Genomic DNA, 14,468 nt, shown 5'->3' with positions numbered 1-14,468 from the left:
GTGGGTCAGCGTTCCAGCCGCAGACCTGGACCGCTGAAAGCGCCCGGGCGCCTCCCCTCCTGTCCCCCGGCCCCGCCCTCCCCACCCCACCCCACACCGCGCGTGGCGGTCTCGGGCTGCGCGTCCCTGCAGGAGGAGACCCGCCAGGCTGCCGGCGGCCCTCCCCCTTCCCGCCAGCCCCGGCCGCGCGCCCCGCCCCGCCCCGCCCCGCGAGGAGGGTGGAGGCGTTAACGTGCCGGGCCCGCCCAGCACCCCCGCGGCCGTCCGGACCGAGCTCCCCATTGGCCGGCGGGCGGGAGGTGCGAGGAGGCGGGGCCCGCCTCTGGCGGCTCGCGCCGGGTAAGGTCGGCAGCGGAGCGGGCTGCGGGGAAGGCGCGCAGGGACGCGGTGAGCGCCGAGGAGACGCAGCGGCAGCTGTGGTGGCGGCGGCGGCTCCAGGTCTCGGCCGCAGCCTCTGCGTCCCGCCCGCGCTGGGTCGCCCCTGCCACCCCCGCGCGCGGCTCGCCTCCCGCCGCGGCCCGCAGCCTGCGGTGCCCAAGCTCCGAGGGCGCTTCCCCGGGCGCTGGGCCCGAGGCGGCCAAGACGGCGGGCAGGCCGGGCGCCGGGCGGCGGGCGCTGTGCTGCGGGCTGCGCTGGTGGGGGGCGGCGGGCCGCGGCGCGGGCCCGGGGCCCGGCGCGTGCGGCTGGGAGGCGCTGTGGGGAGCGGGCGCGCGGGCGGCGGCCGGGGCCATGGCCGAGGGCGGCGGGGGCGCGCGGAGGAGGGCGCCGGCGCTGCTCGAGGCTGCCCGCGCGCGCTACGAGAGCCTGCACATCTCGGACGATGTGTTCGGCGAGTCCGGCCCGGACAGCGGCGGGAACCCCTTCTACAGCACGTCGGCCGCTTCGCGCTCCTCCTCGGCCGCCTCCTCGGACGACGAGCGCGAGCCCCCGGGACCCGCTGGGGCCGCCCCGCCGCCGCCCTGCGCCCCGGACGCGCAAGAGCCGGAGGAGGACGAGGCCGGCGCAGGCTGGAGCGGTGCGCTGCGGGATCGCCCGCCCCCGCACTTCGAGGACACCGGCGGTAAGGGGCGGCCGGCGGGTGGGTGTCGGGGGCGGCGCTGGAACCTGGCCCGGGGGAGGCGTGGGTGCTGGGGCGGGCAAGTCCAGACGCTCCGTGGGCTGGCTTGTTCGTGTCTCTCCGGAAACAAACGAAGCTGCAGGAGCGAGGATTGTTCTGACTGCGCCTGGGGGCTCCGAACCTGTGGGTGGAGAGGGCGAGGCGGAGGCCGTGGCTAGCACTTTTCAGTAACAGCGACGTCGGAGACCTTTTCCTTCACTTCCTGGGAGTACGCTACCCCTGCACGGGAAGCCCGTCACACCTGTAGGTCGGACTTTAGGGGTGCATTGAAGTTAGGATTTCGTAGTTGCGGGGCGGGAGGGGGGTGCTTTTCTGAAAGCCCGGCGTGGCTGATGGTGGCAGGGGGAGACGTTTTTCACTGATAGCTGAAGAGTGAGCTTTACAACAGGTGACAGGGGCGAGGCAGGTAGCAGCTGGCCCAGTGAGAGCTGAGGGAGAGGCCACCCGCGGCGTCTTGACACGGCTGTTTTCTCCCTAATCTAGAAACTTTCCCTGACCGCGCCATTCCAGATTTCTTGTTAAGAATGGGGAGGCGTGAAGGGCCCGATCGGGCAGCGTTAAGGTGCCTGCTTTTCCCCAGAAGGTACTTTCAGGTGTGTCCTGCCTACCGCTGTGGTCACAGGCAAGCCCTGAGTACCTGGAGGCGGTGGCTGAAGTGCTGGCAGCTGCGGCTGCCCCACTCCTCTTCGCTGCCTGTGTTTGTGGGAGTTGGCTGATGAAATCGTACTTCTTCCTCTGCAGAAGCTCCGCAGCCTCTGCCTTTGAAAACTACAGACCAGCCGTTTCCAGCCGTCCTCTCATGCTGGTATTTCTTGTTCCATGGCCTTCCATAGCAGGCCCGTGTTTCTGCACGCTATGCTCTTCCGTAGAAGTGCGCGCCACCGGTGTTGATGAGGGCCAGGGAGTGGCCACAGTGGGCATGATGCGGCTTTTCTTGTGGCCTTCTCTGCTTATTGTTCAATCCGTCAGGAACACGGCATATGGGGAAGGCAGGCCCAAGGGACCTCCTGCTGGGGCCTGGACTTGGATATGGGCATCGTGCTGCGGCCTACTAGGAGGCCGGTAGGGTTAGCTGGACTCTCTCAGAAGGGAGTGGTCTGCAGACCTCTGGCAGACTGTGTTGTGAATGCCCGGAGCTAAAGCTTGGCTTGCAAAGTCAGTTAGCTGTGTTTTAAAGCATGCGCATTTTGGGCTGTAGTTAAGAACTGGGGAATTTCCAAAATCATTCATTCCGTATAGTCCTTTTATACTGTGCTATATTTTCCAGGATGTCATTAACAAGAATTAAAAAGCCACCCAGCCCTAGACAGCTGTTTTCCATATTGGCTCTTTAAGAACTGTATCAGTCTACGGACCTGGTTTTGCAGACTTTATGCCGTGAGCATCTGTGATCTAATTTCGGTCTCGGAACATTTGAGATACAGGTCCACCTAGGAGAGCACAGCAGGTCTCTCTCCGCGTCTAAGGGCAAGATAGAGAACTTGTGCTAGGTCAAGCCCAGTTACGAATAAGAATCCTGAATGTGCTGGCGTGAGAATGGTGAGCACATTGAAATAAATTTTAAGTCAATCTTATATTTCTTAATAACCTTGAAGTGGGAGAAGTTCTGCAGCAGAGCCATTTAATCTAGCCACCGCAGCACTTATGGTCATGAAGAGCAAGATTGTGTGTCATTTAGCGTTAGGTTCAAATTCTGCTTCCTGCGATGTCCATAGAGTTCACACCTGACTGAAGAATCACAGTCCCTTTAAACGAAGACATTAGTAGTTATAACCCCGTTTTGTTTTTCTGTCATGTGTGGGAGCTTGCCTTTTAACTCCCTGAGGGAAATTTAGAGTGGTTGGGGGTGGAGAGATGAGGTTTATGGCTTGTTAAACTTGAATTCAGATTTTCCCAAAACAATGGAATGTGATTTATGAGGGCTGAACATAGATGCAGAAGCGTGGGTTTGGTCAGAGAAAATGCTTGCGCCTACCAGTGAGGAGGAAGATAGATGTGTTTATTAAGAGTCTGAGAGCTGCACCCCAGCCACTCTGAAAGCAAAGAGGATCAGCCTGCTAGGGTTTACCAGAGCACAGTACCTAAAATGCTCCGACAAGTGTGCGCTCCCTCTTGCAAAGAATGCAGCTTGGATCTCTCTTCCATCTTTGTTTCCCCATTTATTAACAAATCTCACTGGGTGGATAGAGTGGGGTGGGGAGGAAAGCAAGCAGGTGGCATTTTGATCTCTAATCAGGCTTTATAATGGAGAATTTATAATCCAAATAGCTTTTGCTGCTGGAATCAGATGAGGAAAGCACAGAATTCTAGATTTGATAGAGGCTGCCTGCCTTGCACCTACTGTAAAAACAGGTATATGTATATGTACAGAAATGTGTATTTTGTGAAAAGGTGCAGATATGTAGATGTGTGTGTGTAACTGGGTATTGTATGCAACTATGTATTGCTTATGCTAGGGTTTTTTGTTTTTTTTTTTTTAATCAGAAAGAGATAACTCTGATGACCTAGAAACCTTTTTAGATTCCCTGTGTGTAAGGGAGGTAGACACTCGGGACCATTAAGAGTTGTATTCCAAGTTGCCACATCCCCCCAGCACCACCACAAGGGGAGTGGACGCAGTAGGAGATATTTGGTGTCCAGCTGAGAGGAGGAGGAGGGAAAGGGATGGAGCAGTGCTAAATCCTGTGCCAGCCCTAAAAGCAACAATTCTGTAGTTAAGGATGGAAATCCTAGCCATTCTTCAGGCTGTTCTAGTCTTACCAGCCCCTTCCTTCCGTTTTTCAGTGTATTTAGCTTCCTGGATCAGCCTCTCTGGAAGCGCAGCCAGTAGTAATGGGTGGAGAGGGCCCTCTCCCACTCCTCTGTCTCCTCTCTCACCTCCCCTAGGTTCTGGCTGAGTGTTGAGGTGTGGGATCCCCTCGGGATGAGTTAAATGCAAACGCTGTGCTTGCAGGGCTAGCGCTGGGCTCTTAACCCCTGTGGGGATGCGTGTTCTGCCTGGGAGCTGAAATGCCTACTGGGAGTACAGAGCCTAGGGCCCTCTCTAAACCAGACTTGCAGCATATATCCCCTCAAAATAGCCCCCTCAAACTGTCAGCCTGCCTGCCCACTGTGCAGAAAACCAACACAGTATGAGAGCTCACTCTTTGAAAACAGCATGCAGTTCAGGCCTGGATGCTTTCTGAGCCTCTGCCCTTTTGGTTTCTTATTCTAAGCAGTCTTGTGATTCGTTTCTCGGAGGAGGCAGAGGAACAGGCAGATTTCACAGATGCTCAAGGGCTCCTGTCTGTTTGGTTTGTCAGTCCTTTGTCATGGCTGGCTGGGATCTGAACTGTTCGCTCTTTCTATTAGAGGTTGGACTTCATATGACAGAGAGAGAGAGAGAGAGAAAGAGAGAGAGAGAGAGCACGAGAGAGTGTGTATGTGTGTGTGTTCCCCCCATGTACCATATCAGCAACCCTCTAATCATTCAGTGGGGAGGTATGACCTTGAGCAGCTGGAGAGATACATATGGCATTGAAAATTAACATTGTTGAATGTTTTATCTTTAGAGTTTGTTGTTGGTTTAAAGCCTTTTTACCAAACAAGAAAAGAAAAATCTTTCTCTTAAAACCAGAGTTAAACTGAGACCCTTGGCTCTAAGTGGATTTGTGCACTCAGAGACCTGGAACCCTTTCTATGGTGTTAAGTGTAATTTAGCTGCTCCTACCTTTAGCTCTGTACGAGATTCTGTGGCTCCAGGAGAAACTTTGAATCTTGGTGAGCTGCAAGATAATCTTAGGCAAAGCTACATGGTAATCAAATGCAAGACTGTGTGTCATCTTGCAGTGGCTGCATAGAATTCAGAGAAGGGAGCTTCCTGGGGGAGCTGTTTTGCTCTTTTCGCAGGAGTCTGTTCATGTAGGGGGTGAAACGAGCTGCTACTGCCCACAGTTCTCATTTGTCAGTTGCATTTTCATGCAGCATTATCACATTCAGTCTTCACAAGGACTCTGTGGCTGAGAAGTTGCTACTGCCATGTGACCGAGGAAGGAAGTTGCTGCCTCCACTTTCCTGGGGGTGAGATTACCAGGTTAAGTGATCACTATCTAATCCAGGTGTCCCCAAACTACAGCCCCCGAGGCCATTTATCTGCCCTGCCCCCCCCACCGCACTTCAGGAAGGGGCACCTGTTTCATTGGTGGTCAGTGAGAGGAGCACAGTATGTGGCGGCCCTCCAACGGTCTGAGGGACAGTGAACTGGCCCCCTGTGTAAAAAGTTTGGGGATGCCTGATCTAATCAGTCAGACTCAATAACTTAGGAAAGGTAGTACCTTTTTTTCTTTTGCTAGAACTTTTTTCAGTAAAAAATATTAACGTTTATAGTTATACATGAATTGTCCATGTGTACCCAATGTTTAACTCTCATTTCTAAGTGACAAAATGCAGTATTTGGTTTTCTGTTCCTGCATTAGTTCACTCAGGATAATGCCCTCCAGCTGCATCCATGTCACTGTCAAGGACGTGATTTCCTCCTTTTTCATAACTGCATAGTGTTCCATGGCGTATATGAACCACATTTCTTTATTCAGTCCACCACTGATAGGCACCTGGGTTGATTCTATGTCTTTGCTGTCGTCATAGCACTGTAATGAACATAGGGGTGCATGTGTCTTTTTGGTAGAACAACTTATTTTCCCTTGGGTATATACCCAGTAATGGAATGGCTGGGTTAAATTATTCAATTCTCTGTTCTTTGAGAAATCTCCAAATTTCTGTCCACAGTGGCTGCATTAATTTATATTCCCACCAACAGTGGAATGATGAAGTGTTCTAGAGGATTATTTTATATAATGAGGCTTGTGTGTGTCATGGTGCGCATAGAATGCATGAGACATGAGTGCCTAGCACAGTGCATTCTTATATGGGTATACCTATGTCACTATCACCCAGATCAAGATAAAGAATGTTCCTAATGCCAGATGTGGTGGCTCATGTCTAGCTTGTAATCGTGGCCACTTGGGAGCTGACCTGGGTGAATTGTTTGAGACCAGGAGTTCAAGACCAGCCTGGGAAACACAGAGAGATCCCCCTCCCTAAAAAATATTTTTTAATATTAGCCAAGTGTGGTGGTGCATGCCTGTAGTCCCCGCTACCCTAAAGACTGAAGAGGGTGAGGCTGCAGTGAGCTGCGTTCCTACCACTTCACTCCAGACTGTGGTACAAGCTGATAGAGTGAGACCCCATCTCAAAAAACAAACAAACAAACAAACAAAAAAACATTTTTAGCACCCTGAAGATTCCTACGTGCCCCTTCCCCATCAGTACCCGCATGTCCCGAGAGGTAGCCACTATTCTGAGTTGATCACTGTGGCTTAATTTTGCCCATTACATTGTTTCATCTGTAAGATTCATCCATATTGCATAGAACAGTCCTGTCTTTATACTGCTGTGTAGTATGCCACTGTAAAAATATACTACAATTTATCTATCTGGTGTCCTATCAGTAGACTTCAGTTTGTTTCCAAACTCGAAAGCTGCTACAAACCTTCTTGCATGTTTTCTTGATGTTTGTATACATCACTTCCTTGGGCAGCATCTATACCTAGCAGTGGGATTGCTAGGCCATAGATTCAGTGTATATTTGCCCTTAGGACAAGGTCTTTCAACTTGGACCAGCTAATTCTTTGTTGGTGGGGGACTGTCCTGAGCACTGCAGGATGTTTAGCAGCATCCCAGGCCTCTCTCCCCACTGAGTGCTTTTAAGCACCCCTCCTCCACGGTTGTAGCAGCCAGACGGGTCCCCAGACATTGCCAAATGTCCCCAGGTGGGGCAAAGCACCAGGTACTGAGAACTACTGCTTTAGGAAGTGCTGCCAAGCAGTTTTCCAATTTACACTCTCACCAGCAGTGGATGGGATGTGCCTCATATTAATTCAGCCAGCACACTGAGCCCTGCTGGGATGAAACGATAAGTTAGACATGTCTCCTGGGGTCCAGTAGGCGAGACAGTGAAGAAAAAGAGATAAGGGTCTCTGGTGAATGCTGTGATCAGGGTAAACATGAATTTCCACGGGATTCCAGAGGTGCTTCACTTCCTCCAGCTGGGCTGGAGAAGAGGCGGGCTTTCTAGAGGAGGTGGCCCCTCCCCTGAGCTGCACCTTGAAGAACAAAAGTCAAATGATGGGGAAGGAGAAGTGTCTCAAACAAGAGAGCCATTTGAGCAAAGGGGAGAGAAGGCATGCAGTGTTGCCCACGGGCAGTTCCGTTGGCCCCTAAACTGAACTTCGCTACTTGAGACTCTTTTAGTGAAAATACCTTAAAATGTAACACCTGTAATTGTTACTATTGCGAGTAACTGTAGCTGGAATCCAAACTCCAGGTTCAGGCATGGATGTAGATTTACTTAGCAAATCCTGGATCCCACAGGGAGGGGGAATTGCCAAGCATGGTGAGAAATGAGTCATTAGGGCAGAATCCGTGGAGAAGTGCTGGGGTCCTTCCTTTACGGAAGGAGGAGGGGAAATGACAGCAGAAGGGCATGGGATAAAACCTGTATTGGTGACAGAGCAAATACAGCATGATCTTGGGGGCAGAGGACTACTAGAATACCTGAAATATCTGACTGTAGAGAAGGAATGCTTTCCTATCCTCCCACAGGATAAAAAGAGCTTTCCTCCCCTTCATTTGTGCTTTGCAGGAAGAATTATTACAGAGGAATGAAAAACTGGCCACATTTAGGTATATATTTAAGAAATTACTTTCATGAGTTGGGCACAGTGGCTCATGCCTGTAATCCCAGCACTTTGGAAGGCCAAGGCAGGTAGATCACTTGAGGTCAGGAGTTCAAGACCAGCCTGGCCAACATGGCGAAACCTCGTCTCTACTAAAAATACAAAAATTAGCCAGGTGTGATGGCAGGCACCTGTAATCCCAGCTACTTGGGAGGCTAAGGCAGGAGAATTACTTAAACTGGGAGGTGGAGGTTGCAGTGAGCCAAGATTGCACCATTGCTTGCACTCCATCCTGGGCAAAGAAGTGAGACTCTGTCTCAAAAAAAAAAAAAAAAAATTACTTTCATGAAAAAGTTTAGAACTACAAATCCTTTCACTTCTTATATTATTGCCATTGCTGCCAACTTTAGCCAAGAGAGTATCACCCCTTGACCAGGCTGGTGGGGCTTTCATCCACTTGGATTCTCAGCCTCCAGTTGACTGCCCCGCCCTCATTTCACTTTCCCCAGACTGTGCTGGAAAAGTGATGTTTTGCAAACATGAGTTCGTATACTCACTTCTCTGCTTAAACTCCTCCAGTAACTTCCCATCCAATCAGAAGGGAAATCCAGATTCCTTAGAGTGGCCTCCAGGTCTGCAGGTCTGCCCTGGTCTTCTCCAGTGTCACTTTGTGGGACGTGTCCTAATGTTGTCTCCAGCCACACAGTCTTCTCTCTGCCGGGCCTTACGCTGTATTTTCTTCCTGACTTTGAGCGGCAGCCCTTGCTTGCTGGTCTGGTCTTGGTTCCAACATCACTGTCTTGACCCGTCTAAAATCACCACCTTCCCTCTGGTCTCTCCTAGCACTCATTGCCACTTGTGTAAGGGAATTATGTATCATGTGGGTGGAGACCTTGGACACTGGGGTCACTGTATATGGTGAAAATTTTTTTTGTTGAATGACTGAATGAACATAAGACAGATGCAAAAGTAGATTTTTAAATGGGCATGGGGTTCGGAGCCAGTAAAAAATGTTCACAAGATGAGCATTTTCAATATCCAAAATAGTGGAAGAGCTGATGGGGCAGCTCCATGAAGGAGTGAGTTGCTTACCCCGAAGGCACCAATGTGTTTATGAGGATTTCTGTCCTGGATGGAAGACCAAACTTGATGGCTATGAGAAATCTCATACAAGCTTGGGCTTCTACAACTTGCTCACTTCCTAATGGCCCAGAGACACCCAAGACAGGAATCTATTAAGGATTTACAGGGAAGCCAGCTGCTTGGACCCCTTTATTCATTTAACAAATGCTTATATATCATTTACTATGTGCCAGATGCTGTTCTAAGCACTTTCTAACTTATGTAATCCTCATAACCATCCTGTCAAGTGAATACTGTCATTATCCCTATTTTTTAAATGAGGAAGTGGAGCCACAGAGTGCTCAGGAGTAGACTGGACCCTTTCTTAGGGGACTAGGAAGAATCATATTAGAGCAGTAAGTGTGGAACCTGGTCTATGTGGGTCAGATCAACTAATTTATAACTAGTCCCTTGTGAAAGACTCTGAACTGAGGATGATCATTGCACAGCAAGCCTGTCTTCCCCCATTGCCTCGTGTCCCAGGCAATGGCTGCACCTGTACCTCTTGCAGTGAGGTGGGACTGCTGCCTGGTTTCTGAACAGTGCAATGTAAGCAGAAATTCTTACCAGGATCTGTCATCTGCCTGTCTGTGGAAGAAGAGAGACCCACATGGGCAGATGACAGGCCTCAGTGGGAAGCGGTCACTGCACTCATCTCTGCCAGGCAGTGGACAGGAAGCCAGTAGATAAATTCCGTTTTGATGTTTCCAAGCCTCCGGCAAGATTCCCTGGCAGAAGCAACTGCAATCTGTCACCTTAGGAGTAACCGCAGGGGGAAGAAGAAGAGACTTATTTTCTCAAGTTTGGGAAACAGGGTTACAAAGAATATAAATGATCAGGATACAGGAAGATTTTCTGGGAAGAAAGACTGTCAACAAGTAGAATCACCCAGAGAGTGGTGAGTGGGTATCTTTCTTATTTAAGCACTTTTTTTTTTTTTTTGAGATGGTCTCGTTCTATCACCGAGGCTGGAGTGTAGTGGTGTGATCACAGTTCACTGCAGCCTTGAACCCCTGGGCTCCCGCAGTCCTCCCACCTCAGTCTAAGACTTCAGTTTCAAAAATAACAAAACTAGGTGAGCATGGTGGCGCAAGACTATAGGTATGTGCCACCATGCTCGCCTAGTTTTGTTATTTTTTGTAAAGACGGTCTCCCTATGTTTTTCAGGCTGGTCTCGAACTCCTGGCTCAAGCCATCCTCCCACCTCAGCCTCCCAAAGCGCTAGGATTACGTACATGAGCCACTGCACCTGGCTTATTTGAGCACTTTATACGTTTGGGGAAGGTGACATCTTCTACCAGTGCCATCTTAAATAAGTGTTCCCAGGAATTCCACTGCTGAGTTTGTGGGGGTGGCTCCCATGAAGATGTGAGGTTCTGTGAGTAGACATTTGCTTCAGAACGCACATGCAAAGCAGTCTCCATCTTTTTCCTTACCTGATGTAATGACACTTGCTTTCTTCTGGTCCCGGCACTGAAGGTAAATACAAATGTCCTATTTGGTTTGCTCTTTAGTGCTGGTATTTCAGCCAAATTTCCTGTGTTTTCTCCTTGGCTGCATTTTCTTAGGCTAGCTGGGGTGTTGAGCACAGCATCTTAGGGAGGCGTGCATTCAGAATGCCAGTGAAAACCTGGAACGGAACCTCATTGGAAATTGAGACCGCGGTTGCTTTTCTTTAAGATTGGAAGAGGTAAATTGTAGGTAAATAATAGCAAGGGTGAACGTGCACCTTGTATTACAAATGTATAGACTCAGTGTCTTCCAAAAGTGTAGCAGGGTAAAAATACAAACATTTTGGAAAAGCTTAAGTAAATTTAGGAATAAAGCAAATTACATTGGGAAAATTGGAATAGTTGAAAGAGTACAGCCCCTGTTTCAGAAGGTAGTGTGTGGGATGCTTTGCTGGGAAGGAGGGAAGGTCTGCAGCTGTCTTTGATTCTGCCTCTCAGAAAGGCATTGTGATGTGCACAAAGCTTTGGAGGCACACAGACACTGGTCCCAGGTCTGCCTCTAGATTGCCGTTTCCCCAGAGGTGACTCCAGGCACCAGGTGGGATCATATAGAGCCCTACACAGGAGGCACTCAGCTACGTACCCTTTACACTATCTCTGTTGGGCTCCCAAGAGTGATTAATGTCTGTGATCCCAAAGGACAAACCTAAGTCACATGCACCTTGGGGTTTGCCAATGTTCCTTCACCCCATCAGTTTATCAGTGGCAGAGGTAGAAACTTTAACATGAATTTGCCTGGGAAGCTAAAGTAGAACAGCCCCAAAAAGGAAAGTTTTTTAGTGTAGGCTTCATATCTTCTTTCAGATACATTTCATGCATTTGGCAGATATTTATAGAATGCCTACTGTGCACCGGGCACTATGTTAAAAACTGAGGATTGATGAGAAGAGCTTCTAGCCCTCAAACAGCATACCTCCTGGTGGTGAAGACAAACAGCTGATCCACAAATAATTGTGATGTGGTGTGAGAGATGCTGTCATGAGCAGGTCGTCCTAGGTCCTAAGGGAACACCCAGGAGGAGACAGCGCGAAGGCATCTTTAGAGCCACAGAAAACGTGGTAGATGCAGATGATACCAAGGGAAACCGAAGGATGGTTTGCTCAAAATTCTGCTGCTTAACAGCTCCAGAATATCTCTCTTTGAGACAGAATAGGGAGGTTGGCAAGCCAGGAGTCTGGCTTTGTATGGCAGTGTGGATAAATGTGCCTGAGTTCTGACCTGCCACCAGTAGTCTGATTCATATTTCCATTAGGGAGTGCAACTAAGGGTAATACTTACTGTATGGTAAGTCCTCACTTAATATCATCTGTAGGTTCTTTGCAACATTAAGCAAAACAATGTATAACAAGCTCTTGAATAATGTCTTTTTGTTATAATGTTGATGAGAAAAAATAAATTATTTTGCTTAAAGTCACAATTTCCCAGAACCTGTTGATGACTTAGTGTGTGTTACCCTGAAACTTGGACTGGGAAGGTGGTGGTGGTTGCGGAGTTAAAAACAAAAGGAGGACTTTTATTAGCCGTTTTAGTATTGCATGCAGTCTTTTAAAAATTATGCATGCAAAAATATATACAGTTGAATTTTGAGCAACACAGGTTTACACTGTGTGGGTCCACTTATACACAGATTTTCTTCCACCCCTGCCACCCCTGAGACAGCAAAACCACCCCCTCCTTTTCCTCCTCAGGCTACTCAATGTGAAGATGATGAGGATAAAGACTTTAGGATGATCCATTTCCACTTAATGAATAGTAAATACATTTGTTCTGCCTTATGATTTTTTAAATAGCATTCGGCAGTAGATTATTCGTAGTTGAGTTTGGGGCAATTAGAAATTATACATGGATTTTCAACTGTGCTAGGGGTCAGCACCTCAACCCCTGCATTGTTCAAGGGCCAACTGTAATTTTATTGATAAGCATTAATATAACATTGTGCATGGTTCTTGACTGCAGTCCTTTTACCCTTTTCTCTTTTTTGTTGGAATTTTTCTCCCTTCTCTATCTCTGTCCAAATAACCCATGTAGAAAACTCAGTGTCATACATGAACACATTTTTGCATACATGTATATGTTTAGGGATTTTTTTTGGTGGGGAGTTCATTGTTTAACAAATATGGGCTCATTTTATATACCTTTTGTCAAGCTCTTCTCATGAATAACTACCTTCCATTTTACTTCATCTTTTAAAACTTTTCATTAAATGCCTTTTTAGCATTTATTGCTATTATTGCTCTGGTCCTATAGTTTTTTCCATATTTCATTTATTGATGAAGTGAATTATATTGATTTTCTTGTACTGAGATACCGTTATGTTCCTGGGATTAACCCAGGCTGGTCTCAGTATGCAGATCTCTTTGATACGCAGCTGAATTCCGTTGTTTGCTAATATAAGTTCAGAGTTTCCGTAACAAATCAATCATAAGCCAGATTTGTTAATAATTTCTCATCTCTCAAGTTTGGGAATTAAAATTATGCTTGGCTTCACTAATGAATTGGCTTATTATTTCTTAATTGCCTTTTGCCATTTAATAGTAGAATTATGGGTTAGATAAAACTCAGCTGTGAACCGCTCTGGTCATGGTGCCTTTTTCTGATTTTTTCCGCTTACCGAATCAGTTGGATGTTTCATATTTTCTTAGGAAATCATATGTTTCTTCCAAGGTTTTCAAATTTGTTGACATGAAGTTCCATGCAGTTCCATCATTTTTTAAATGATTTAAAAAATCTCCATTGCATTTGCTTTTTTATACTTACTCTCAATCATAATCTTGTCTGTTTTTGCACATTCTCCCTCTCTTACCCTCCCCGCCCTTTTCTGAGATGGGATCTGTGTTCTGTTGCCCAGGTTGGAGTGCAATAGCGCAATCACAGCCCACTGCAGCCTCTACTTCACAGGCCCAGGCATTCCTCCCACCTCAGTCTCCTGAGTAGCTGGGACTACAGGTGTGTGCCACCATACCTGACTGATTTTTTTTCCTTCATTTTTTTGTAGAGACAGGGTCTTGCTGTTGCCTAGGCTGGTCTTGAGCTCCTGGGCTCAAGCAGTCTTCCCACTTCATTCCCACTTCAGCCTCCCAAAGTGATGGGATTGCAGGTAGCTGAGCCAGTGTACCTGGCCTCTCCCCCTTTTCCTTTACTCTTTCCTCTACCTTTCCTCTCTTCACTCCCACCACTCACCTTTTCTATCTTACTCTTCACTGGGCATGTGAGGGGTTTTTCTATTTTATTGGTCTCTTCAAAGAACCAGCTTTGAGCTTATATGTCCTCTTTTATTTTTTATTAGTTTGAACTTTTATCTTTTTTTTTAATATAAAATCTTCCTTTTGAAGTAGAACCTGTCCTTTTCTAATTGCTTAAGATTAGTGCAAAGTTCCTTTTTATTTGTAAAATACATTAATATTAAAGGCATTTGACAGTAAAGGCTCCGCAGAGTAAAACTTCTGGTGTGTTCTATAAATTTTGGTATGAAGTACTCTCTTTTCCATTGCTTTCAAGATATCTGCTAGTTCCTCTTTTGATTTCTTCTTTGATCTAACGGTATGTTTCTTAATTTCTAAGTAGTTAATTTTTTTGATTATTTGATTATTTAATCCTAATTTTATTGGATTGTGATCAAAGAAGTATCCTTTAAATCCTTAATTTGAAAGGTTTGCAAGGTTTTCTTTGTTGCCAAATATGCAGTTAACCTTTAAAAATGTGGCATAGGCATAAGAAAAAATATATTTTTTTCTTTGAGGGAAGCCAGAGTACCTGTTGATCTGTTTGTCTTCTTTAGGTCATTATTGTTTTCTCTCTGGGAGAGATTCTCATTTGAGAAATAACTTTTTGCCATGTTCTTGCATTTTGAGAGGTTTAGCTGCTATATTGTTCGGTACACACACACATCTACCTTTTATATTTCTTCCAAAACCATGCGTTTAGTAATATCACTCTCCATCAGTGCCTTTAAGCTCAAGTCCAGCTTGTCTCCTGTTAATTTCACCATCCCTGCCTTCTCCTTTG

At 47.5% G+C, this 14,468-nt stretch overlaps 1 protein-coding gene across 1 annotated transcript in view; it reads left to right on the top strand.

Annotated features, from left to right (window-relative positions):
* Window positions 1–672: 672 nt before the first annotated feature.
* PGBD5 (piggyBac transposable element derived 5) overlaps window positions 673–14,468 on the top strand; it is a 93,196-nt gene continuing 79,400 nt past the window's right edge. Inside the window, exon 1 of the mRNA XM_039464321.2 lies at window positions 673–1,060. Within this exon, the coding sequence (XP_039320255.1) occupies window positions 730–1,060 (331 nt within the window). The 5' untranslated portion in view covers window positions 673–729. The remainder of the gene's footprint in view (window positions 1,061–14,468) is intronic.

Source organism: Saimiri boliviensis, chromosome 14, assembly GCF_048565385.1.
Source record: "Saimiri boliviensis isolate mSaiBol1 chromosome 14, mSaiBol1.pri, whole genome shotgun sequence".
Classification (NCBI taxonomy): Eukaryota; Metazoa; Chordata; class Mammalia; order Primates; family Cebidae; genus Saimiri; species Saimiri boliviensis.
Note: the sequence above shows the minus strand (reverse complement) of the source record. Positions and strands in the feature narration are given on the sequence as shown.